Here is a 20,986-nt window from a genome sequence, read left to right as displayed (position 1 = left end):
GACGAAACTGAGAAGAAAAAAAAAAAAGTTGCTCCATCGGGGATTTGAACCGGTGAACCACACGTATCATCAAAAAGACGGTCATAATGGTCTGTTCTATGTATGGAAGTGGGCGTGGAAAATGGGACTTAGAAAAAATTCAGTGTCAGTTCCATTAAAACTGAATGGGGAAAAGTAGATCTTTAACATTAAATTATGCGAGTACTGTAAGTAATATGAAGTCAAATGATAAATACCCCGAAAGGCGTGAATTTTGTCAGCAAGTTGAAATTTGAACGGTGTAAATCGGAAGTATAATGTAGGAGTAGTTTGATTGCAAAAAGTGTTGAGAATAAAATGCTATAATAAGTATAATAATAATAAAGGTTAGAAACAACATATGTGGGATGCTTTCAGCATCCCACAATAAAGGTTAGAAACAACATATGTGGGATGCTGAAAGCACAATAATTGCGCATGCGACTAATTGGAGTCTTAACTGATAGATGCAATGTCCAACCTGAGTGCAAAAAAAAACAGCACTCTTTTTACGATTGACAACCTCTCCTTTTTGAAAAATACTTTGACAAATGAATTATGGGGATCAGAGTAGATATTTCTCACCTCCAGTTGCGAGGAGGTCATCAAGAATCACTACTTTCTGCCCAGGTGCCACTGCATCCTCTTGGATCTCTGCTTCTGCCTAGAACAGTACAGCAAATAGCATACCTTTAACTGGTTTTGTGACGACATTAGACAGAACTGTTTAAAAAAAAAAATATATATATATATATATATATATATATATATACACACTTAGCTGTTTAAGTGTCATTCGATCCTGATTATAGCACAATCCTTGCTTTGCAAGGTGTGTGTGTGTGTGTGGGTGTGTGTGTGTGTGTGTGTGTGTGTGTGTGTGTGTGTGTGAATAGATTTGTTTAATGTTGGTCTTTTTTGTTGAAGATGGGAGATGGATTTCTATTTATAATTTCTAGCAAATTGACCTGGAAGGACTTGGCTATGTCACATCATTGCTTCAATTGCCCTTACCATAAACCACGCCCGCATAACCTAGTAAACCAATCAAGATGCAGGACGTCACGTCTGCGACGACAGGTGCGTTTTGCTGCAGACAAACAAAAGCAATCCATCTCCCGGTAGTGCGTTGCGTGGTTGTTCAAAGCCAAGGAAAAAATAAATAAATCAATAAACTTGTTAAACGCTGTAGTCACGGCTTGTGTAAGAGCGATAGCCGTTATCCCGATCAACTAACCGGCGTCCTGCCGTAGTTTACAATTTATAATTTAGACAATTTACAGTTTATTCCCTTCCCTAAACCCTCAAACAACGACCAAAAATCTCACACAACCGGTTGAATGCCTCCAAAATAACCAGAAAGTACTACATCTGCACGAAGGTAATGTTCTCCTTGTTATCTTTAGCCAAAGGCTAACGATAGCTCCGGGTAGCTAACCGTCCACACGTTGACTGTTGACTTACTATTTACGAAAAATGACAACAAAACATTGAAACTATGAGGTAATATAAATTCATTCTTATCTTGCTTGACGGGAATAACGTACAATACCTTCGGTTTTGCCGACAATTGGTCGGACTGAGTGAGGCGACTAGGTCTTTTCCTTACATCTGCAGCACAGACAACAACGCGTATTTCCTTTTGTTTTGGGCAAAATTGCATGGTGAGGGAGTGAAGATATACTACCCTATCCAAAAAAAATTTACAGCCCCCTTTGCTTGCTTCGTAGAGAAATATCGGCGTCCTGAAAATACTTGACCGAGAAATCACAAGGAAGCTCTGACAACTTTGTCATTACAGCGCCATGCTATTTCGCTAATCTTGCGCGAACAATGTTGGAGCCAGGCACGTGTCGCATAATGTGGGCGGGGAAGGGCGTGCCACGGCAAGGTCAATTATTGATCGGCCTATTTGTATATTGTTTTGTTTAGTACAGGCAAGGCAAGGCAAGTTTATTTGTATAGCACATTTCATACACAAGGCAACTCAATGTGCTTTACACAAGGAACGACACCACATAAGCATCAATAAACAGCAGTTAACATTCAGAGGAAGAAAAATAAATGAAAATAGGTTACGAACTAACAATCTTAAAACATTATTCGACAAATTTTAAAACATTTAACATAAGTACTTGGCTCACGACTAATTATTCTACGATGCCATATTGTTTTGTTTTGGGGGGGTTTTTGCGGGGGGGGTTCCAAGTACAATTTTACCACAGATTAACACATTACTACAGAGGACTAATACAACAACATACTTAGAAACAAATATATGCAAAAAATAAAAATAAAAAAATAAAAAAAATCAGGAAACAGTCTGCATTACAAATGAACGCACATACACAAACACACAAAACGATTTTAGAACAACAAAGGAACAAAAACTATTTTAAAACTGTCTCAAAAATTAAAACCCAGGATATCCATGATAGTCCACTCTGAATCCGGACCTAAACATTTATTTAAAAAAAAAAAAACGGTCCCATAAATATTAGAAAACTCGCCTCTAAAGCCTTGCTAGCTAATGACTTTATCAGAGTCAATTCATGTTAATGGTCTTTGCGAGACTTGGTTTAAACCAAATTAGTATTTGCCAATAAATGAGACCTCTCCTCCAAACTTTGTGAGTTCACGTGTTGTGTCTCCTCGTAAGGAAGGCGGGAGTGCCCTTATTTCGGAATCAGCTCTCAAATTCAACCCTCGTAAAAACGCCTTTAAAACGTTTTGCGGTTCTTGTCATGCAATCTACAGATCTTGGCATTAAGGCCTATCTGAAGTAAGAATATCTTGGATTAATGGGGTATATGCCACAGAAGAGGCAGGACGTGATTTTGCACAACAGTTTGTTTCCGGTCCGGGTTGCGAATGCGTGACCGAGGGGCACAAAGTCGGAAGCACAAGTATTTTTGACGCAGCCCACACGTAGCAAACCAAACCGAAAACAAACTGATGTGCAAAAACAGTTCCGCCTCTTCCGTGGCATATACCCCATTGGAATTTTCATAAATTAAGCATCAAGTCAAGATCAAGTTAGCATGCAAACGCTAATTCAACATGATTATGCTAAGTAGGGCATGCTAATGCTATCCTAACATGTGAATGCTAAGTTAGCAGGCTAATGCTAAGTTAGCATATTAATGCAAATATTAAGTTAACATGTTAATGCTAACTTGGCATTCTCATGTTAACATGCTAATGCTAAGTTATCATGCTAATGTTAACAAACTGCTAATATAAAGTTAACATGCTAATGCGAACGTATCATGCTAATGTTAACATGCTAATGCTAAATTAACATTCTAATGCTAAGTTAGCATATTAATGCTAACATTAAGTTAGCATGCTACTGCTAGCTTAGCATGCGGATGCTAAGTTAGCATGCTATGCCACGTTAACATGCTATGGCAAGTTGGCATGCTAATGCTAAGTTAGCAAGGCACAGTCTGCCAGTTTCACTCAGTAAAATGCACTTTTTAAATACAGGATTTAAACAAACACACACTTCTCAATTTACAGATCTGGGCTTTTCGTAACGTGTGGGGGTGATTTTGTCGTAAACCCCCACCCCCACACCCGTCACCATGGGCGGGCCATAGGGGTCCGTGCCCGCCCACCAAGATGATTGTGCCCGCCCAGTTGAGGCATGGATCTCTAAAATGGTTCTCCTTTTTTTATTATTATATTTTTCCATTCATTCGGTTTAGCACTCTTATATCTGAGTGTCAGTAAACGCAACACAGGTCTCGCGGTGTCGGAGGTATGTTACGTTTGCGTTGGCTGCTTCAGTTCATTGCTTCTAATGCTCGCCACTCGCCGAATTGTTCTTGTTTTTGGTGTCGGCTACGGCCAACGGTGGGCGTTTGCACAAGTAATGTTTTCTGGCGGCATTCTTGCAAGATGTCACAATATGAAGAAATAGTGGTATGGTTTTGTTTGATTGATAGCCAGTCTTATCTGCAACAGCCATCACAGTTACTGAAAATAATGGTAGGTCTGTCTTACGCTGACTTATAAGCATACGCGACAAATATGTCATTGTTGGCGTGCAATGCAAGAGTCATGTACATTTTTTACAAGTGAAGCTGCAAGTTTTTGAGGACCCTACAGAAAACTACGGGACCCACATATCGTTTTGGCATCTACAATGAGGTAGGATTTTGCTTTCCTTTTTTCTTTTTAATTCTGCTGGAGACACCGTTCAAACAGGTGGCCCGTTCGAAGCAATATGGCAGCACATCCGCCCTCTTGGATGTGGCAATTGTATTTGCCATTACATCGGCAAAAATAGTAAGATTGACTTTGAATGGGATAATATAATCAAGGGTAATAATAATTCCTTATTAATCCAATGAGTTGTGGCTTGATGATACATCTCCAAGGAGAAACAGAAGGAAGCATCTTTACAAATAGCTTCACTTTGCCTCATCCAATATGGCTGTGGCGTCAACGTACTCACGACGCCACTGCATCTACTTTATGTGTGTGTACTGTAAATGCGGTCTATGATAATACTGTCAGCGGGCGCCATTCAATGGATAGATGCACAACAGTGCTACATAAATTTATCCAAAATATATTGGGCAAGTTAATGCTGTCAGTATGGTATTCATAATAATTGGGCCCGCCCATGCATTTCATGTGCCCCCCTTAAGCCTGGGCTCTGGTGACGGGTCTGCCCACACCCCCAGGCTGTATTTTGCCATTTTGTGTTTGTTTTGTAAACAGCGGGACGTTTCTGTGGAAAGACAGTGTTTTCACCTCTCCAACCAATCGCAGAGCGGGGGGGGTGGCGTGTTGCAATTGGGGCCGGGCGAACGTGTCGGCTGCGTGACGTCATGCCCACGGCAATTTGAAAGAACACACGGATTTTTTAAATAATCGGCCCTACCTGTATCTGAAAAAAGTGCTCTATTTCTGGGTAAAGGTGACTCAGTCTCTGAATCCGGGGAAGGGAAGGTACCACGGCGAAGAGCCATACCGTTGGAAAGGTCTCGCCCATGGGGTTCCAGGGATGTGCTCCTACGACGTACGATTCCGAAGAAATAACTGGGAAAAGACCTCCAGAGGACCGGGACCTCACTGTACCCTTTACCCGGAAATCAAGCCCGATTTCTGGGTAACGGTAGGTTGACGTACACCACCGTATCGGGGGAAGGGAAGGTCGCACGGCGACGAGCCATATACCGTTACCATATACCGAAAGGTTCCAGGGATGTGTTTCGTTTCCCCCTAGGAGAAACAGCCCGGAGAAGCGGTACCGGGAATCTGGAAGCACTTTTACCCAGGAATTGTGCATCGTGAGTAGGATAAACAAGGTGCCTGGGTTAATCGCCGGTTTCTCGGGAACGGAAGGTCAGACAGACACGGGCCATACACCATTGGAAAGGTCTCGTCCCCCCGGTTCTTTTTTTCGCCGTAGGACCTATTTTATTTACGGTAAAAAAAATCAAAAAAATAAAGGAACTTCCGGCAACACAAATAAAAATAAAAAAAATTCCGGCTTAAAAAATAAAAAAATTAAAAAATTAAAAAATCCGATTAAAAATAAAAAAAATCTAACTTACGGTAAAAAACAAAAATCGAACTTCGGGTTTTGAAAAGTTACTTCCTGTTTCATATGCTAGGGTTCGGCAACTAACCAAAATTGCGCCCCCTGGTGGTAATAATTAAATTGCAATGCGTCAAATCGTTACGAAATTCATAATTTAAGGTAAAGTAGCCCCCAAGAAGCCCCAATGTGAAGGATTTTTCGCAATATTTCATTCTGAAAATTAAAAAAAAATTTTTTTTAAATCTTCCAATTGGCAAAAACGTGCCAGGCTGGTGTCTCTAAATAGGGTTAGGCAATCAGTTGTGATGGTTAAGGTTAGGGTAAGGGCCTAGGAAATGTATTCTGTCAATGGATGTCCTCACAAAGATATATGTACAAGGATGTGTGTGCGTGACATGTGTGTGCGTATGTGCGGATATGTTTTTGTACCTTCCCATATTCCAAATCGTATGCCACAGACACGGTGGCTCCTGGAAGTTTTCCTTTCTTCCTGACCATGACAAAACCAACTCCCAGCCGTTGGGCAAGAAGAGGCCCAAACAGGAAACCACGAGCATCTAAACCTGCCAGGAAAATTCAAATGCACACATGTATGGAGACACCAACACACAAACAAAGTCACACATTAAGACAATGGTTTTGTACTGTAAAAAAAATAATTCTGATGACAGTTGAGGAATACTTTGAAAATTTCCCTTTTCTGACTAATAAAGGTAATCTTACTGAATGATCTATATTCCCTAAAATTGTTTAAGAAGCTTTGTTGCTTAGCAGAATTATTTCACTCTTGCTTGATGTATGTGCCACACATTTTCAAATGGGCATTTATTGGCTTTTCTGTTCAGAGACGTCCTTGAAAAAGACACCACTTGGAAAACTCAATTCAATTCAACTTTATTTATAACGCACTTTAAATCAAGCATTGCTGGCCAGCAGTGTAGTAAAGGCCAATACTCGCCGTTTAGGCAATGGCAAATTTGGTGCTGAAAGAGGAGTGCAACCAAAGTGGACTGTGCACGGTTCAAAACCAAGGTCCCAATGAAGTACCACTGATAAAGTGTCGTAGATCTGACACCCACAACTGCTAAGAGCAGGGTCCTCATTTATAAAACTGTGCGTGAGAACCTGTTTAAAAGTTCAAAAGTACTAACGAAAGAAACCCAAACCTTAAGTACGCAGGAAAAAATAGAAATTCATAAAACCATGTGTAGACACACTTACGCACACTTGCATGCACACAATCCCAATCGATTCCACACCGTTCCCTGCCCCAAGTCCGCCTATTTCACTGCATATTTGGCAACGCAAAACAACTTATCTGCGTATTTATAAGCAGCACGTGTTGGCGAACACCAAATCAAAACAATTTGGATGGTGAATGAAAGGCAAGAAAGGCTAACTTCACCATGATGTACATGGAATTTTTGTGTGAATAATATAAAAATAAATAAATAAATTAATTAGGGATGCACGATATTTATCGAACCGATAAAATAACCGATTTGGGAAAATATGATGCTAACAATATTGTTTTTTGAATTTTAGTCTTTTCATTAGTTTTAGTTAACTAAAATAACCTTTAATGGCACCTGTTTTTCGATACTCTCCCTTCTTACTTTGACCATCTCCAAACATTTTTCTTTTGTTTATTTTATTTGAACGGAGTCATATGCCATTTTTAGCACATGTCGCCGGCCACTGAAAAATGGTACATTCCTTTCTTTTTTTTTTTTTTTTTACGTTTTTGGGACGTCTGTATTCAGTTTCATCTCATGAACGTAAAAATGTCAAAAAACAACAAAAATTGACGTTTTTCACAGGACAGCGACAATATGTAAATAGCAGCATTAAAAGATAGTGCTTATTTATGTGCTGGTTGGATATGCAAATCACTGTTGTGAGTCCGGTTAGAACTCCAATGACGAGTTTCTGAGTTTGCTTTGCTGAGTTTTAATCAAGTTGAATCCACAGTAAACAGTGCTTGATGCTCCAAGTCAAAGTGTGGTTCTACAAACGATAATAATATACAAATGTCTAAATATCACAACACAGCACAAACATCGGGGCGAAGGGGCTCAAGCTCGAGCTTTGAGGTGCAACGGTTTCAGTTTCAGATTTTGGTGTACGATTATAGTCTGAGGAAAAAAAACAAAAAAAACAAATACGGTTATTCTTATAGACAAAAAAAAAAAATCAGATCAGCTTTCTTTGAAAATGTTTATTTTTAACAACAAATAATTGAAAATAAATAAGAGTTGCTGGCTTTTAAAGAAATATAGCACACAAGTAAAAAAAAAAAAATTGAATATTATAGTTTCAGAACTTGAAAAGCTTAAATTTAGGTTTAACAAAGTGAAAAATAATATATATTAACAAGTGGACGGTATGTACCCTCTTTTTCTTTCTTATATATATAAAAAAAAAATCTTTTCATCTTTCAATTTATTTCCATTTCAATTATACTTACAGGTGAAATGTTCATCCACAGCCTTTAAACTGCCGATTTGTGCAGTTTGCCGCTACACATGTAGGCATTTTGCACCCCAAATGAGTTTGCCGAGGCACGTTTCGTGGGAGTCCCAAAATGGCGGCCCGTGGCTTCAAAAGTCTCAGACCGAATTTGTCGGCTGCATGACATCACTCCCGGCACGACTTGGCCTCACACATCGACTTGATACGAATGGATTGTCAATGCTGCTTGTCGAATGTGCTTTGACCAACAGTCCATAAATATGTAAGTCCGCAGGTGCTGTTAGGTCCCGCCGGGAGTGTCGCCATACAACTGACAAATTCGGCCTTCAGAGGACCCAGCCTTGTGAATTTGGACACAAGCCTATCCAGTAAGCTGACCCCGGTGTTGTTGTGCGTCCGCTAAATGGGCCGTGTGGAAACAGAAGAGGTATGAACTATGCCGCTTGGCACATTTTGCGCCGCGACTGTCGCTGCAGAACCACCAAAGTGTTTTTAAAAGGGCGTTTCTATTGTAACTGCTCGACCCCGAAAAAGTCGAATGGAAATGGCAACATTCGTTGCCGACCAAGGCCGACTCGGTGTGGAACTAGTATAATGGTAAAGCGGCATGAGACAATCACAGCAGACCACAGCCCTTCTAAATCAGATCATTTACATTAGACGGTGATTTTGTTTTGAGGTGAGGTTCCTTACCTACAATCAGATCGACCTCCCAGTTTTTGTTTTTCACATGCTCTTCAAACAGGTCAATAACTACTGTTAACGCAGTTGGATCCTTCAGGATAGGACATATATCTCTGTTGGAGACAAATTTCACATTATGCACATGGACATTTATTCATGAGAATCAGAATCGTCTTTATTAGCTAAGTACGTAAAAAACACACAAGAAATTTGCCTCCGGTAGTTTGAGCCACACATTACAGTAACGAGCAGCCGGAGCTGGGCACTGCCGTTAAGATCGTATGAAAAGATGAATTAACGGAAGCGCGCCAGCGCGACCATGGGGCCAACTTCATCGTCGTAACGTCAAGCCAACTTTCCCTCACTGTTTTAGCGAGCGTAGATCAGGCTTTGTGTATGTAGATCACGTTTTATTGTGTTTATCTCCATATCGGTGGTCCACACGTATTTGCTTCCGTAAACACAACGTTACGTCATTTTTTTCTTCTGCGCAACTGGATCACCTTGCGGACAGATGGTTCACACAGCAGACTAACAGATCGACGTCGCAATTAATATGTAATGTCAACGATGACATGAAAAATGGGATTTGGAAAGAAAAAGAAAAAAATCCAAATTGAGCATCCCGTAGTGTAGTGTGATCGTTGAGAAACTTAACCGCCTATGTTGTGCACGTAGACGGGGCTCGTACAGCAAGCTGGCCTATTGCTGCATTCTAGGATGATCGGAAGTCGGAAATATCCGAGTTGAACCTTCCCAGTTCCGACCTCAAAGCGTTCGAGGTGAAAGTAAACAACCAAAATGGCGGATAGTGATACATTGTTTTTTATTTTGGTCCTCAAAACCCAATTTGACCTCCAGAAAACTTACCTTTTTGCATCATTTATTGTTTTAATCTTATTTCATAAGCATTCCATACAGTTAAGTAGTTTACCGTATGATTTCATGCAGGGATATAGCGACAAGACTGTCACGTACTTGCGTTATATGAAGTTATGGTGAATATTTATGAATGAAGAAAGTTATCTACTTTTATACTCGATTAAATTGTGTTTTGCTATTCAGAGTGACGTCACATTGTAATCCACCGGTGAAGTCGGGGTCCTTGGTTTTTTCCGACTTCGCGAGTGGAATTTCCGAGTTCAAGGGGGCGTTCCCGGACGCACTTCCTGGTTTGAATTTTTTATTTATTTATTTTTTTACAATGCTTTATTGAACAAACTGCTGCAAACTTACATTAAATATCAATAAGACGATCAAACCAATGCAACAATTAAACAAAAAAAGAACAAAAAACAATAAAAATGCCAGGGGAATACAATATTTGAAACAAAAACACAATGAAAATAAAATGTCACTTTTTAATCTCGCCTCTCACCTCATCATAATCCAAAATAGCACTATTCATCTTCCAATATAAGGGAACATGGCGAGCAGAAGAAAAGAAAGAAATACAGACTTGTACAGCTTTATGATCAGTCAAAGGAGTGGCCAGAATTTGTGTTGTAGTGTTCTCTCTAAGACTACTGGACACCAACCAGTAGTCAATCCTAGACTGTAAAGTACCTGATTTGTTAGACCATGTAAATACTCTCTCAGTTGGGAATTTCTCTCTCCAAATATCAATTAAGTCAAATCTTTGCATAAATAGCTTAAAATAACAATCCAAGTTTTTGTTTTGCCTTGGTGGCCATCGATCTAAAGAACTATCAAGAGTAACATTAAAATCACCACCAATTAAAAGTAGAGCATTTGGGAATTTATGTAACGACACCAGAAGTTTTTGCTCAATTGTACAAAAAAAAATATTGTTTTCCTCTCTGGCATTGTAACCATAAACATTGACAATCATTAAGATAATCTTATTAAAGTCAATAACTTGACATATATAATGACCATTATCATCAATTTCCGAGTGAAGTATGTTACCTGTGAAGTTATTTTTCAGAGTGCCAACCCCTGCTGACCCCGGGTTTTCACCGGATGCGGTTGCGGTGCGGTTGCGGTGCGGTGCATCTTGACTGCGTGCTCCGGACGGGTCAATTTTTTTGTCAATCCACACCGGCTCCGTCGCCGCCCACTTCCCAACGTGTCTCGCGGGACCGCGCGCGCGCGATCATGTGGCATTTCACAACGACAAACATACAGAAAGTCTGTGCTCAACAGAGAAGCAGAAAGAGAGGTGGACTTCTTTTGATTTAACCTTTTCTTCTTCTTCTGCTATGAGATTCCATGCAGCATCCTTTTTTTCGTTGTCCTTATAAAAAGGATGTGCCGTGTCATATATTATTTTGTGGTTTTCCACCTCCAATATAAACCTCTCCTCGTCCATGTTCGCTGGTGTCTAAACCGTGAATGAGCACATGGCCCGGCGACGCCCACGTCATGTTTTGCTGAAAAGCTTGCGAAATAGGAGCTGGCGAGTGTTTTATTCAGAAAGGTAACCGGAAATTTATTTTGAAACTGCGTCGGTCTTCCTGTCCCGCTCGATGTGTTTTGTGCTAGCTTGCCATTTGCCGGAGGCCTACCGCTGCGGTGTCCGGCAAAAATAGAAAATAGGTCTATCCTTGCGGAAGGCCTGCGGCACGCCGCAGCTGAGACGCAGTTGACACGCAACGCACCCGCAAGCGGTGTAAACTGCACCATTCGAATGAATGGAATCTAATTGCTTGCGTCGCCGGACCGCACCGCAACCGCACCGCAACCGCATCCGGTGAAAACCCGGGGTGAGTGTTCCGACCCATGTGACAGCCATATGTTGTTTCCCCATTGTGACCTCCAAAAGTTGTGCTCGTTTGCAGTGGAGTGAGTTTCTTGAAAAAAGAAAAAGTCAGCTTTACATTGCTTAGCATACAAAAACAAGGCTTTGCGCTTCCCATTATCTATTAGACCCCTGGCATTTAAAGAAACAAAAGATAAAGACAGTTTAACACAAAAATGAACAACTATATACTAGACAATTAAGTCGTAAGTAACTTAACGCTATTAGAATAGCACCAAGGACTGTACCATTAACAATCAAAAACATGTGAAATTCAGCACGACAAAAAAAAAAAAAAAAACATCAATATTTTAAACTCCATCCACTATCAAATGTATAATAACTACTTCCAAACAATGAACAAAAGAAACCCAACCCATCTGGAAAACCGTTGCCTATTACTCATCGAATGAAATTGCCCCCATTAGAGTTTTTAGAATCAAAAACTAAATCCAAATGTCCAAAGAGTGTCAAAGCGGGGGGAAAATTTCCCTGTTTTCGATAAACCCACGACCACCAACAAAGTAAGCAGCTTTCCCTTCCTCGCGAGCAGCTTCTATCAGTGGCCACATTTTCTTCCGGTTTTCTCTGTCGATCTTGCAAAGGTCCTCGGCGAATCGCAGGCCGTTGTCGCGAAGGTATCGGGAATCCTTCGCAGCCTTCCACAACGCCATCCTATGAAAGAGATGAAAACTGGATAATGACGCTTCTGGGCCTCGAAGAATCCTTGGAGCCAAGGCGATGGACGGTGTCAATCACTTCTGGCAGACGCTTTTTATCCTCGGGCAAGACAGCCTGGCAGATTTTGATCACTTCCATTCGGACCTGCTGATTCTCTATGGATTCAGATATGCCATTGATTCGCAGATTCCAGCGCCGAGTATGTCTTTCCATGTCAACAACTCTCCTTTCCAAACTGTCAGCACATTTTTTTTCTTCTTGGTAGAGCTGCTCAACCTTAGCAACTTTCCCTTTCATTGAGTTAACTTCCTCGCCGATGGAGTGGATCTTTTTTCTGCATATCCGTAATTACAGCTTTGGTTTCTTGAATTAGTAACTCAAGTTTATCGGACCTATTGTTAAACAGCAGTGCAAGTGAGGCAATGGTGTTCGGAGCAACATTAGAGTCACCAAATTCACTGCCAACGTCGTCACGTTTGCCTCTTTTACCAGGAGGTGACTTACTTGGGGTAATTGGATTTTCATCAAACTCGTCTTCATCCAACACCTTGAGAGACAAGTCTTCTTTCAACGAATAATCGTGGCAACTGTCCATAAGGATATTACGGTTAGCTTTAGCCGAAACTTCTTCGCTGCAGAATGTCAAGGCCTTCTCGTTTCCAGAACGCGTTTTCGTCTTCTCATTGCCCAAGCTCGGCATTTTACTCATCGTTTCACACATAAACAAGCAGAGTCGACTTTCTAACGTTCTATCTTACCAGGGGCAGATGGTCTATAACATTTCACCATACAGTAATAGCGTTGGTAACAGAGCTCGGCAAAACACGTCCTCTCACGGCGCCATCTTGGCCAACCCCGAGGTTGTCAAGATGGCGGTGTGAGGAGGTGTGTTTTAAGACGCTGTACACCAAACGTTAAAAAAAAAAAAAAGTAAACATTTCGGATACCAACCTCTACAAATGTTGAAAGGATACGTCAGAGATTTTGGCAAGTGACGTTTTCGTGGAGTTTGACCAGTTTTTGCTACAGAAATGGGCAAAAAACATGATCATGGCCTTAGTGAGTGTGCTAGCTCGCCGAATGCGCTGGCTAGCGGTGGACACGATTATTCTCTACCCCTGGATGACGACAACCTGTCTGAGGAGGAATTTCCGCATTTACCCGCGTCGCCTACAAAATCTCCTGCAGTTAAGAAAAATGCAAGTGAGGCTGTCTGTTTGGCTCGAGGTGGTGACATTCACTCTCAACTTTCCAACCTGACAAGTTTGATAAATAAGAGATTTGACACTGTTGATGGCAAGATTTGTGACCTGAATTCCAAGATTGAGAAGGTATGCACTGATCTTAAAGAAGTGTCCCTGAAGATGGCAAATCTTGAGAAGAGAATTGAAGCGGCTGAACGTCCAGTAAAGTTGGTACAGAAGAGAATGGATGACTTTGAAGCATACACCAGGAGATGGAACCTAAGGCTGCTGGGGGTACCAGAATCTCACCAGGAGAATATTCGAGAGGAAGTTGTCAAGATTTGTCAGGCTGTCCTACCAAGTAGAAGAGACAAGATTAATGACAACATAGATGTCGTTCATCGACCTGGGGAAAAAGTACCACTCTGCCAAGGAGACGAGACCCAGAGGTATCATCATCCAGTTCATCTCACGTGTCTGCAGAGATCAAGTATGGAGAGCTTCAAAGGGATCTAATTTTTTGAAAGAGAAGGGATTTCGCTTCCAGGAAGATTTCTCTAAAGCGGACCGCGAAAAAAGACAGAAGCTGTGGCCTGAAGTTGAGAGAGCGCGTGCTGCGGGGAAGAGGGCTTTCTTCGCTGGAGCCAGGGCTTTTATTGAAGGAGAAGGAGAGATTGTACTGCCTATAGGGTAATGACTTGAATTCTTTGATGATCGTTGTGATGACGAGCAAAATTTGAGTTGTGGTTTAATTTTTTCTGTTGATGGGGAAAAGGGGGGTGGGGAATCCTTATTTTCTTTAGACATAGGCATTTAAAGATGACTACTTTTAAATTGGTTTTTATTGTTAGTTAATACTTGTGTCATTAAACAATTGTAGTCATATGTTAATGCTGACTACTTGTGCTAACTCATTCACTGCCAGTCATTATAGAAAATTTTTACATTTCCAATACTCACGTGATATTACATTCAATAATTATATATAAACCGAATCTACCAAATAACAGAATAGACTCCCTACTTTTTGTCCCGTCCCGTTCTTTTATAATTGACAGCAGAAAAATGTAGGTTTGCCAAAATACAGCCATTTCTCCCATGGACTCTGAAACTGTGTTTATTTCCTATAAAATGGGGCAATGATGTCATCTACCGGTGGTTGGGCATCAGTAAAGTTGTTTCCAAGTTTGATATTTACAGTGGAGCATGCTCAGATTCGCCCCCATTTAGCACCGCTCTAAAAAATACAATTGACAAGTATACTTGTCAAAGGCAGTGAATGTTAAAAGACTGATTCAGAAATATTGGAACGAGGCCCAAACTGATAACAAATATAGTATTAAGTGGGAACTTTTGAAATTTGAGGTTGCTAAATTTGTCAGAAAATACAGCTCTGCCTTAATTAAACGGAGAAGAGCAGAGGAAGAGGAGATTATTTCTATAATAACATCGCTTACTCAGAAGTCACCTGAATGTCTGTCTATTATTGAAAAAGAAACAGAGAAAACCAAAGCAAGCTTGACAACTTATATATGCTTAGAGCAAAAGGAGCTTTTATTAGATCGAGGCAAAGGTGGATGGAAGAGGGGGAGAGGAATTCGACATACTTTTTTAAATTAGAAAAGTTACACTCTCAAAATAACACAATCCGACGACTTCAAATTGACAATGATATATATATAGTAACAGGGCGGCAAATGTCAAAAAGTGATTTATGGCCCCCATAAAACAATGATTTATGGCACCCCCCATAAAACTTTATTGCACCCCCAATAAAACTTTATGGCACCCCCCATAAAACCATTCATAACCTAGCCCTTTGAAGTATGCCCCGCCCCCTTCCGGCATCTTAGCCAATCAGAAGCCGTTATTTTGAATTAAGCCCTACCCCCCATAAAACTTTATTGCACCCCCCATAAAACTTTATTGCCCCCCCCATAAAACCATTCATAACCTAGCCCTTTGAAGTATGCCCCGCCCCCTTCCGGCATCTTAGCCAATCAGAAGCCGTTATTTTGAATTACGCCCTACCCACTTGCCACCTTCTTAACCAATCAGAACCCCAGGGCGGCTTCTGTCAAAAATGATTGATAACATTCTGCTCTGCTTCCCACAACATCAAACACATGTTTTCCGGTTCCCCCACTCTTCAACAAACAAATGATTCCTTTGAACCCCCAAACAGTAGCTTTTGTTGTCCAGGTAATAAAAAACTTTTTTTTCATCTTACAGGAAGGATCCTACCACCAGCTTTTGAAGTAGCAATGGGGGAAGCCCCCCTGTAATTCGAATTACTGATAAAGCTACCTACTTTGAAGTAGAACGGGTACCAACCGTAGGAACCCCCGAACCCCCCCCCCCCGCCACCCCCCCCCCCTATCACCATGTTGGGCGGCAGGAAGCCCCCACCACCGCCCTCTATCGGGTATGTGCGTGCGTGAATGTAAATTAGTACGAGGCTCACTTATTCGAGTTAAAGTGTTGTAAATATTAAAAAAATGTTATCCATTTGTTTTATGTTTTTTAAATAAATAAAAGAGACTTACCGGTGTTTCGGAATATGAAGTCGCGTCTCCTTCGAGGGTTTTTTTTCTTTTTTTAAAAATAAAATAAAAAAAATAAAGTTTCTGTTTCTAACCAATTCTATCCGATGGAGAGAGGGAAATATAGACGAAAAAACAGATTATTCGTGCGTAAAGGGCGGTTATTTAACCCATTTCAGAACCGCGTCCTTCTTTTTCTTAGACTAAAAACTTGTGTATCTGTGTGACTATGTAAAAGCCAATGGGGTGGCGGGGAGGTGTGACTCCCTCACGCCGTGGTAAACGGCGTCATCTAAAGGGCAAAGGATGTTACAGCGTATGATTAAGAGAGGGAGCATTAAAGTTAGTCTACAAAAGTAAATTAGGGTATTAAAATGTTGATAATGAATGTAAAACCTAAAAATTTGATTCAAAGGTATTCATTTTGTAAATTATACATTTTGGATGACGGAACAATGTATGGCATTAGAGTAGCCTTTAAATATTAAGTAGGGTTAATTTTAAATTTTTGGCGACAGCAGATCGAAACTAGTATCATACTAAACCCCCCTGCAGCCATCTTTTTAATGTTACTGAACACTATCCGTATATTAAACCAAACTTAACTCATTTACGTTTCGGTTACAAATGATACGTTTTATTTTTATATGGTATCTATTATAAGACGATGGATGCTAGAATTTGTACATTTTATATATACGTGATGTTTATAGGTATGCTTAGACGTGTATGTTTTTATTATTTTATGTTTATGATTGTGTTTTCGGTGGTGAAACCCCGGCACTATTTTACGATGAGGCGCAGTGATCTCTCGTATGGGCGTAGTGCCACTAGGTCGGTAGCGGTGTGATTTAGGTCACATGAGCCAATCAGGTAGCTGCTGCTTTCTCCTCACCATAGCAACCGCATATCAAAAATGGCGACCACAACGTCGGAGAGCGAAAGGAGAAAAAAAGTTAGAAAGAAAGTGGTGAAAAAACTTCGTTCCCGTTCAGGTTTGCCCATCGCTTCAGCTGGCCCCGTTATTCCAGCCATCTGCATCATTTGTAAAAATAAATTTCAAAGTAGACTCGTCTGGGATTGGAAGGCACACGGAAGAGGGATCATCTCGCCAAAGCAGAAACATTGTCAGCAGGTATGTGCTACACACACGCGTGCCCATTTCTGTTATTAATGTGACTGATATTTAGTATAGGGCTGAAAATAATTTGTTGCTAGGTTAAGTTTTAAGGCTATAGTTTATTAAAAAAGGCGAGCTGCTGAGTGATTTATCGAGTGAATCCAACAGTTGTTACCAAACTCGAGTTACCTGTCCCCATCAGTCATAATATAGTCACAGCTACACACTCCCTTTTCCCCAAACTCTCTCTCATCAACCTCAACAAACACTTTACTTTACTTAAATCTGTGATGTGCATATACTGTAAAGAGGTGATGTGACAATAACACTTATAATGTAATTGTTTTTTTGTCTAAAGACGGGTTGGTTGCTGCAGGCCGCTGAGATGAAGAAAGACTGTTCCATTCTTCTGCATATTCAAGACAAAAGACTGTCACAATGGAGGTGCAGTTTTGTTTCAGAGATTACACAAGGGTCTTAAAGTCAACAGCAACAGAAACAGCAACCAGGGACGAACAAATGTGAGTTGTTACATTGCACTATTTCATTGTCACTTTGCTAAAATTACACATTTCAAAAGTAAAGCATTGGTCAGCAATATGTCACTTGTATTCTGTTTACATTTCGAGACAGCATTAATTAGAAAGCATGACTCTGTACATATTAAGTGTGTGTGTGTTTTAGACAACCCAATGCTGAGAGCTACAAATTCTTTTTGTGAACAAGTAATCCGTCAAAGGATTATAGTTGACAAAGATGTGATGAGAATGGACAAGCTAAGGGGTTTGTGAACAGTGTTAAGAAACACGGGGATCTTGATGCTTCAGACTACAGGTAACATATAAATCTTCATATTGAAACACATTATCTGAAATCTATGGGGAGAGATTTGTCTAAAATCTCACTGTTTCAGAGAAAAATAGTTTGCTGACAAGCTCAATTTAAGTTAAAAATAAATAAATAAATAAAATCGATTCTCTAAAAATGAAAACCGGTTGGTTGTTAATTATTACATGCAAATGTGTTTTTTTGTCTTCTGTATTTATAATTGTTCTTTGACCAAGAAAGTATATAGGCCTATAGGTATATTTGTATTTCTATCCAAATATACGATTATTTACTAGAATTTTGAGTAGGATATCCAAATACCAAAATATTCAATAGCTGCAGCACTAATAATACAAATTTTGAGTTGTGGCATGCCCACACGAGTTATTTTACCACACACCCATGTCAAAACTAGCTTACTGCACACACACTGCACCCCAACTTCAAATTTTTGCTAACGTAATAATAATAATAATAATAATAATAATATATTATAAATTTTGTTGGATCCAAAAGCAACTTACATAATTATAGTTTCATATGATTGTAATTGTCTTATTTTCAAATGTTTAAATATTTCCTTGATTTGAACAAAATATAATTGTTTAGAATAATCTTGATTTCATTTATTACCAAAATAATTGTGATGAGTATTTTTTTCCATAATAGAGCAGCCCTACTGTGATGTGAATATGTGCATCTTGTGCTCAACTTTCCCTTTAATTTTCTATTTCAGACAGGATATACTGAAACGAAGATTGAGGTGTGATTTCCCCCAGCTGGTTTTTCACACCCCTTTCCAGCAACAACTCTGAAATGGTTTTTGTAGAGACATTATCAACAACTGACAAACTTTTAGACAGGGTACCTCACTCATCAGATACATCAACTACTGAGTCTACTGATGTAAGCCAAGTTTTTGTTGTTGTTTAAGTTTATAAGGTTTGTATATACGAATGCGCTGTGTGGAAACGGGTTTTAACATCTATCGTTTTTGTAATATTTAAAAAACTAATAAATATACTGTTTTTTTTTGTTTTTCTTAAACTGATTTATGAAAAGGACTTGTAATCGCAAACTCTTTTTTTTAAAAGCAGTAACTGATTTAGGAGGTGGAGGGGCAATGTATTATGGGGATCATACTTTTTGAAATCTTTAAACTGTCGATTGTAAGAGTCTTCTATCTTGATGTTAGCCTTTTTATCTGAATATGTATGAATGAAATATCTTCTAATTATCAGCTCGGATTATTTCAATGGATAGCCCTGTAACCCTTAGGTTAGTAGTTTTTTAGAAAGTATCTGGGTATGAAATATGTTATGTTAGGAATATGGCGCGTACGTGAAGAAGGTACGTCTGGCTATGTATTTTATGTTTTTGAGTTGTTGTATATAAGATTGCGTTGTACATAAGAATTTTACCCCCTCTTACGTTTTTAATGTGTTATAAAACTAATAAATGTACTGATTTTTTTTTTTTTTTTTTTAAAGGATTAGGCTTAGAGAAGGTGTTGGTGGCACTCTCATGAGCAGAGTGCGCAAGTTGTTTTACCCCCTCTGCAGATGCGTACACGTATAAAATGCTATTTTTCTGTTTCTAGTTTTGTTACCGCTAGTGCTATAATTTGTGTCTATACGATTTTATCGGATGTCTCTATGTATTTTTGTTGTAGTTTAAGTTTATGAGGTTTGTATATACGAAAGCGCTGCGCGGAAATGGGTTTTATCCTCTTATCGTTTTTGTAATATTTAAAAAAAACTAATAAATATACTGTTTTTTGTTTTTTTTTGTTTTACTTAAACTGATTTATGAAAAGGACTTGTAATCGTAAACTTTTTTTTTTTTTAAAGCAGTAACTGATTTAGGAGGCGGAGGGGGAGGCTGGTTCAAAGTGTGCATGTGTGCATGCGTGTGTAAGGTGTCGGTGTTTACTCCGAGGGGGCAGTAAAACAGTCTTTGAAAGTGATTGTCATACGATGCTTCGATCTGAAGTATACTACTTTGTAGTCGTGTATAAATAATTTTATACATTCTTTTTAAAAAGAGAGAAATGTAGGTACGAATGTTCGAGCCTGTTAAAATGCAGCGAACTTTATACTTGATTTAGAAATTATTCTTTAATTTACTAGGGCAATGTATTGTGGGGGTCATACTTTTTGAAATCTTTAAGCTGGTGTTTGTAAGAGTCTTCTATCTTGATGTTAACCTTTTTATTTGATGATGTATGAATGAAATATCTTCTAATTATTACCATGGCTTCTATCAATACCCTTGTAAGGCTTAGGATTGTAGTTTTTTTAGAAAGTATTCGGGGTATGAAATATGTTATGTTCGGGACATGGTGCGTACGCGAAGAAGGTCGATGTAGTTTTATTTTTGTTTTGTTTACGATTTAGTTTTTTTTTTTAGGGGGATGTAGGCATCGTTTTAAGGTGCCAGGTGTATTTTGTGTAAATAATATATGGATACTTTCTTTTTATTTTTGTTACCGATAGTGCTTTGTTTCGTGAAACCCTTATGTTTTGTTTTGTTTCTTGTTTTTTTTAACTTACCCTTCGAAGATAAATAAAACGTCTTTAGACTTATCGCTAGCGAAGATGTAGCACGTTTAACATTCTAAATAGTTTTATCGCTGCACGACGTATTCGAACTAAGAGATCCCAAGTCTTTGTGAGTTTTTTTTTTTCTTTTAAATACTTAGAAATACCCATTGTTAAATTAGCCTATAAGATATTATTGAATATGATAGGCTGTAAGATTAGCTATAATAAATCACCCCTGGATTTAAAACACAAAACTATGAGATTTAATCAGAGCGTAACAATCTACCGCGACGATCTTTTTTAATCTTAAAACCGCTCTTTGCAGCAATTTACCTAAATATATAGTGAACAAACGTGTATCTTGTATGACTAAGAGACATTTAACTTTTGATTGAACGATTTATTTTTTTCCTTACAAATCGCGCTTACTTTCCAATGATACGCGTAGGTAAACAATTTTTTACAAGCATGATTGTGAAATAACAGCTACTAAATTACTTAATTTGAATGAATAATATTATTTAAGACGTCTACCCATCTAACGCTTTAAAAATAGCGACATAATTCAGATAAAAATATTATTCGTACTATATTG

At 39.2% G+C, this 20,986-nt stretch overlaps 1 protein-coding gene and 1 long non-coding RNA gene across 16 annotated transcripts in view; one reads left to right on the top strand and one right to left on the bottom strand.

Annotated features, from left to right (window-relative positions):
- aprt (adenine phosphoribosyltransferase) overlaps positions 1-20,986 on the bottom strand; it is a 131,710-nt gene that overhangs the window by 97,435 nt on the left and 13,289 nt on the right. For all 15 annotated transcript variants that reach the window (XR_013278306.1, XR_013278308.1, XR_013278307.1 and 12 more), the window contains exons 2-4: positions 8,741-8,844; positions 6,005-6,138; positions 604-682 (exon numbers count right to left, since the gene is read on the bottom strand). Coding sequence is in view for 5 of the 15 variants with exons in the window: in XM_077494582.1 (XP_077350708.1) it covers positions 604-682; positions 6,005-6,138; positions 8,741-8,844 (317 nt within the window). In the remaining 10 variants the exon portion in view is untranslated. The remainder of the gene's footprint in view (positions 1-603; positions 683-6,004; positions 6,139-8,740; positions 8,845-20,986) is intronic.
- LOC144001280 (uncharacterized) lies at positions 16,569-18,232 on the top strand. Its single transcript, XR_013278428.1, has 3 exons — positions 16,569-17,035; positions 17,379-17,541; positions 17,705-18,232. It is a non-coding gene; the product is annotated as an uncharacterized LOC144001280 (long non-coding RNA).

This window comes from Festucalex cinctus, chromosome 14, assembly GCF_051991245.1.
Source record: "Festucalex cinctus isolate MCC-2025b chromosome 14, RoL_Fcin_1.0, whole genome shotgun sequence".
In the NCBI taxonomy this organism is placed as follows: domain Eukaryota; kingdom Metazoa; phylum Chordata; class Actinopteri; order Syngnathiformes; family Syngnathidae; genus Festucalex; species Festucalex cinctus.
Note: the sequence above shows the minus strand (reverse complement) of the source record. Positions and strands in the feature narration are given on the sequence as shown.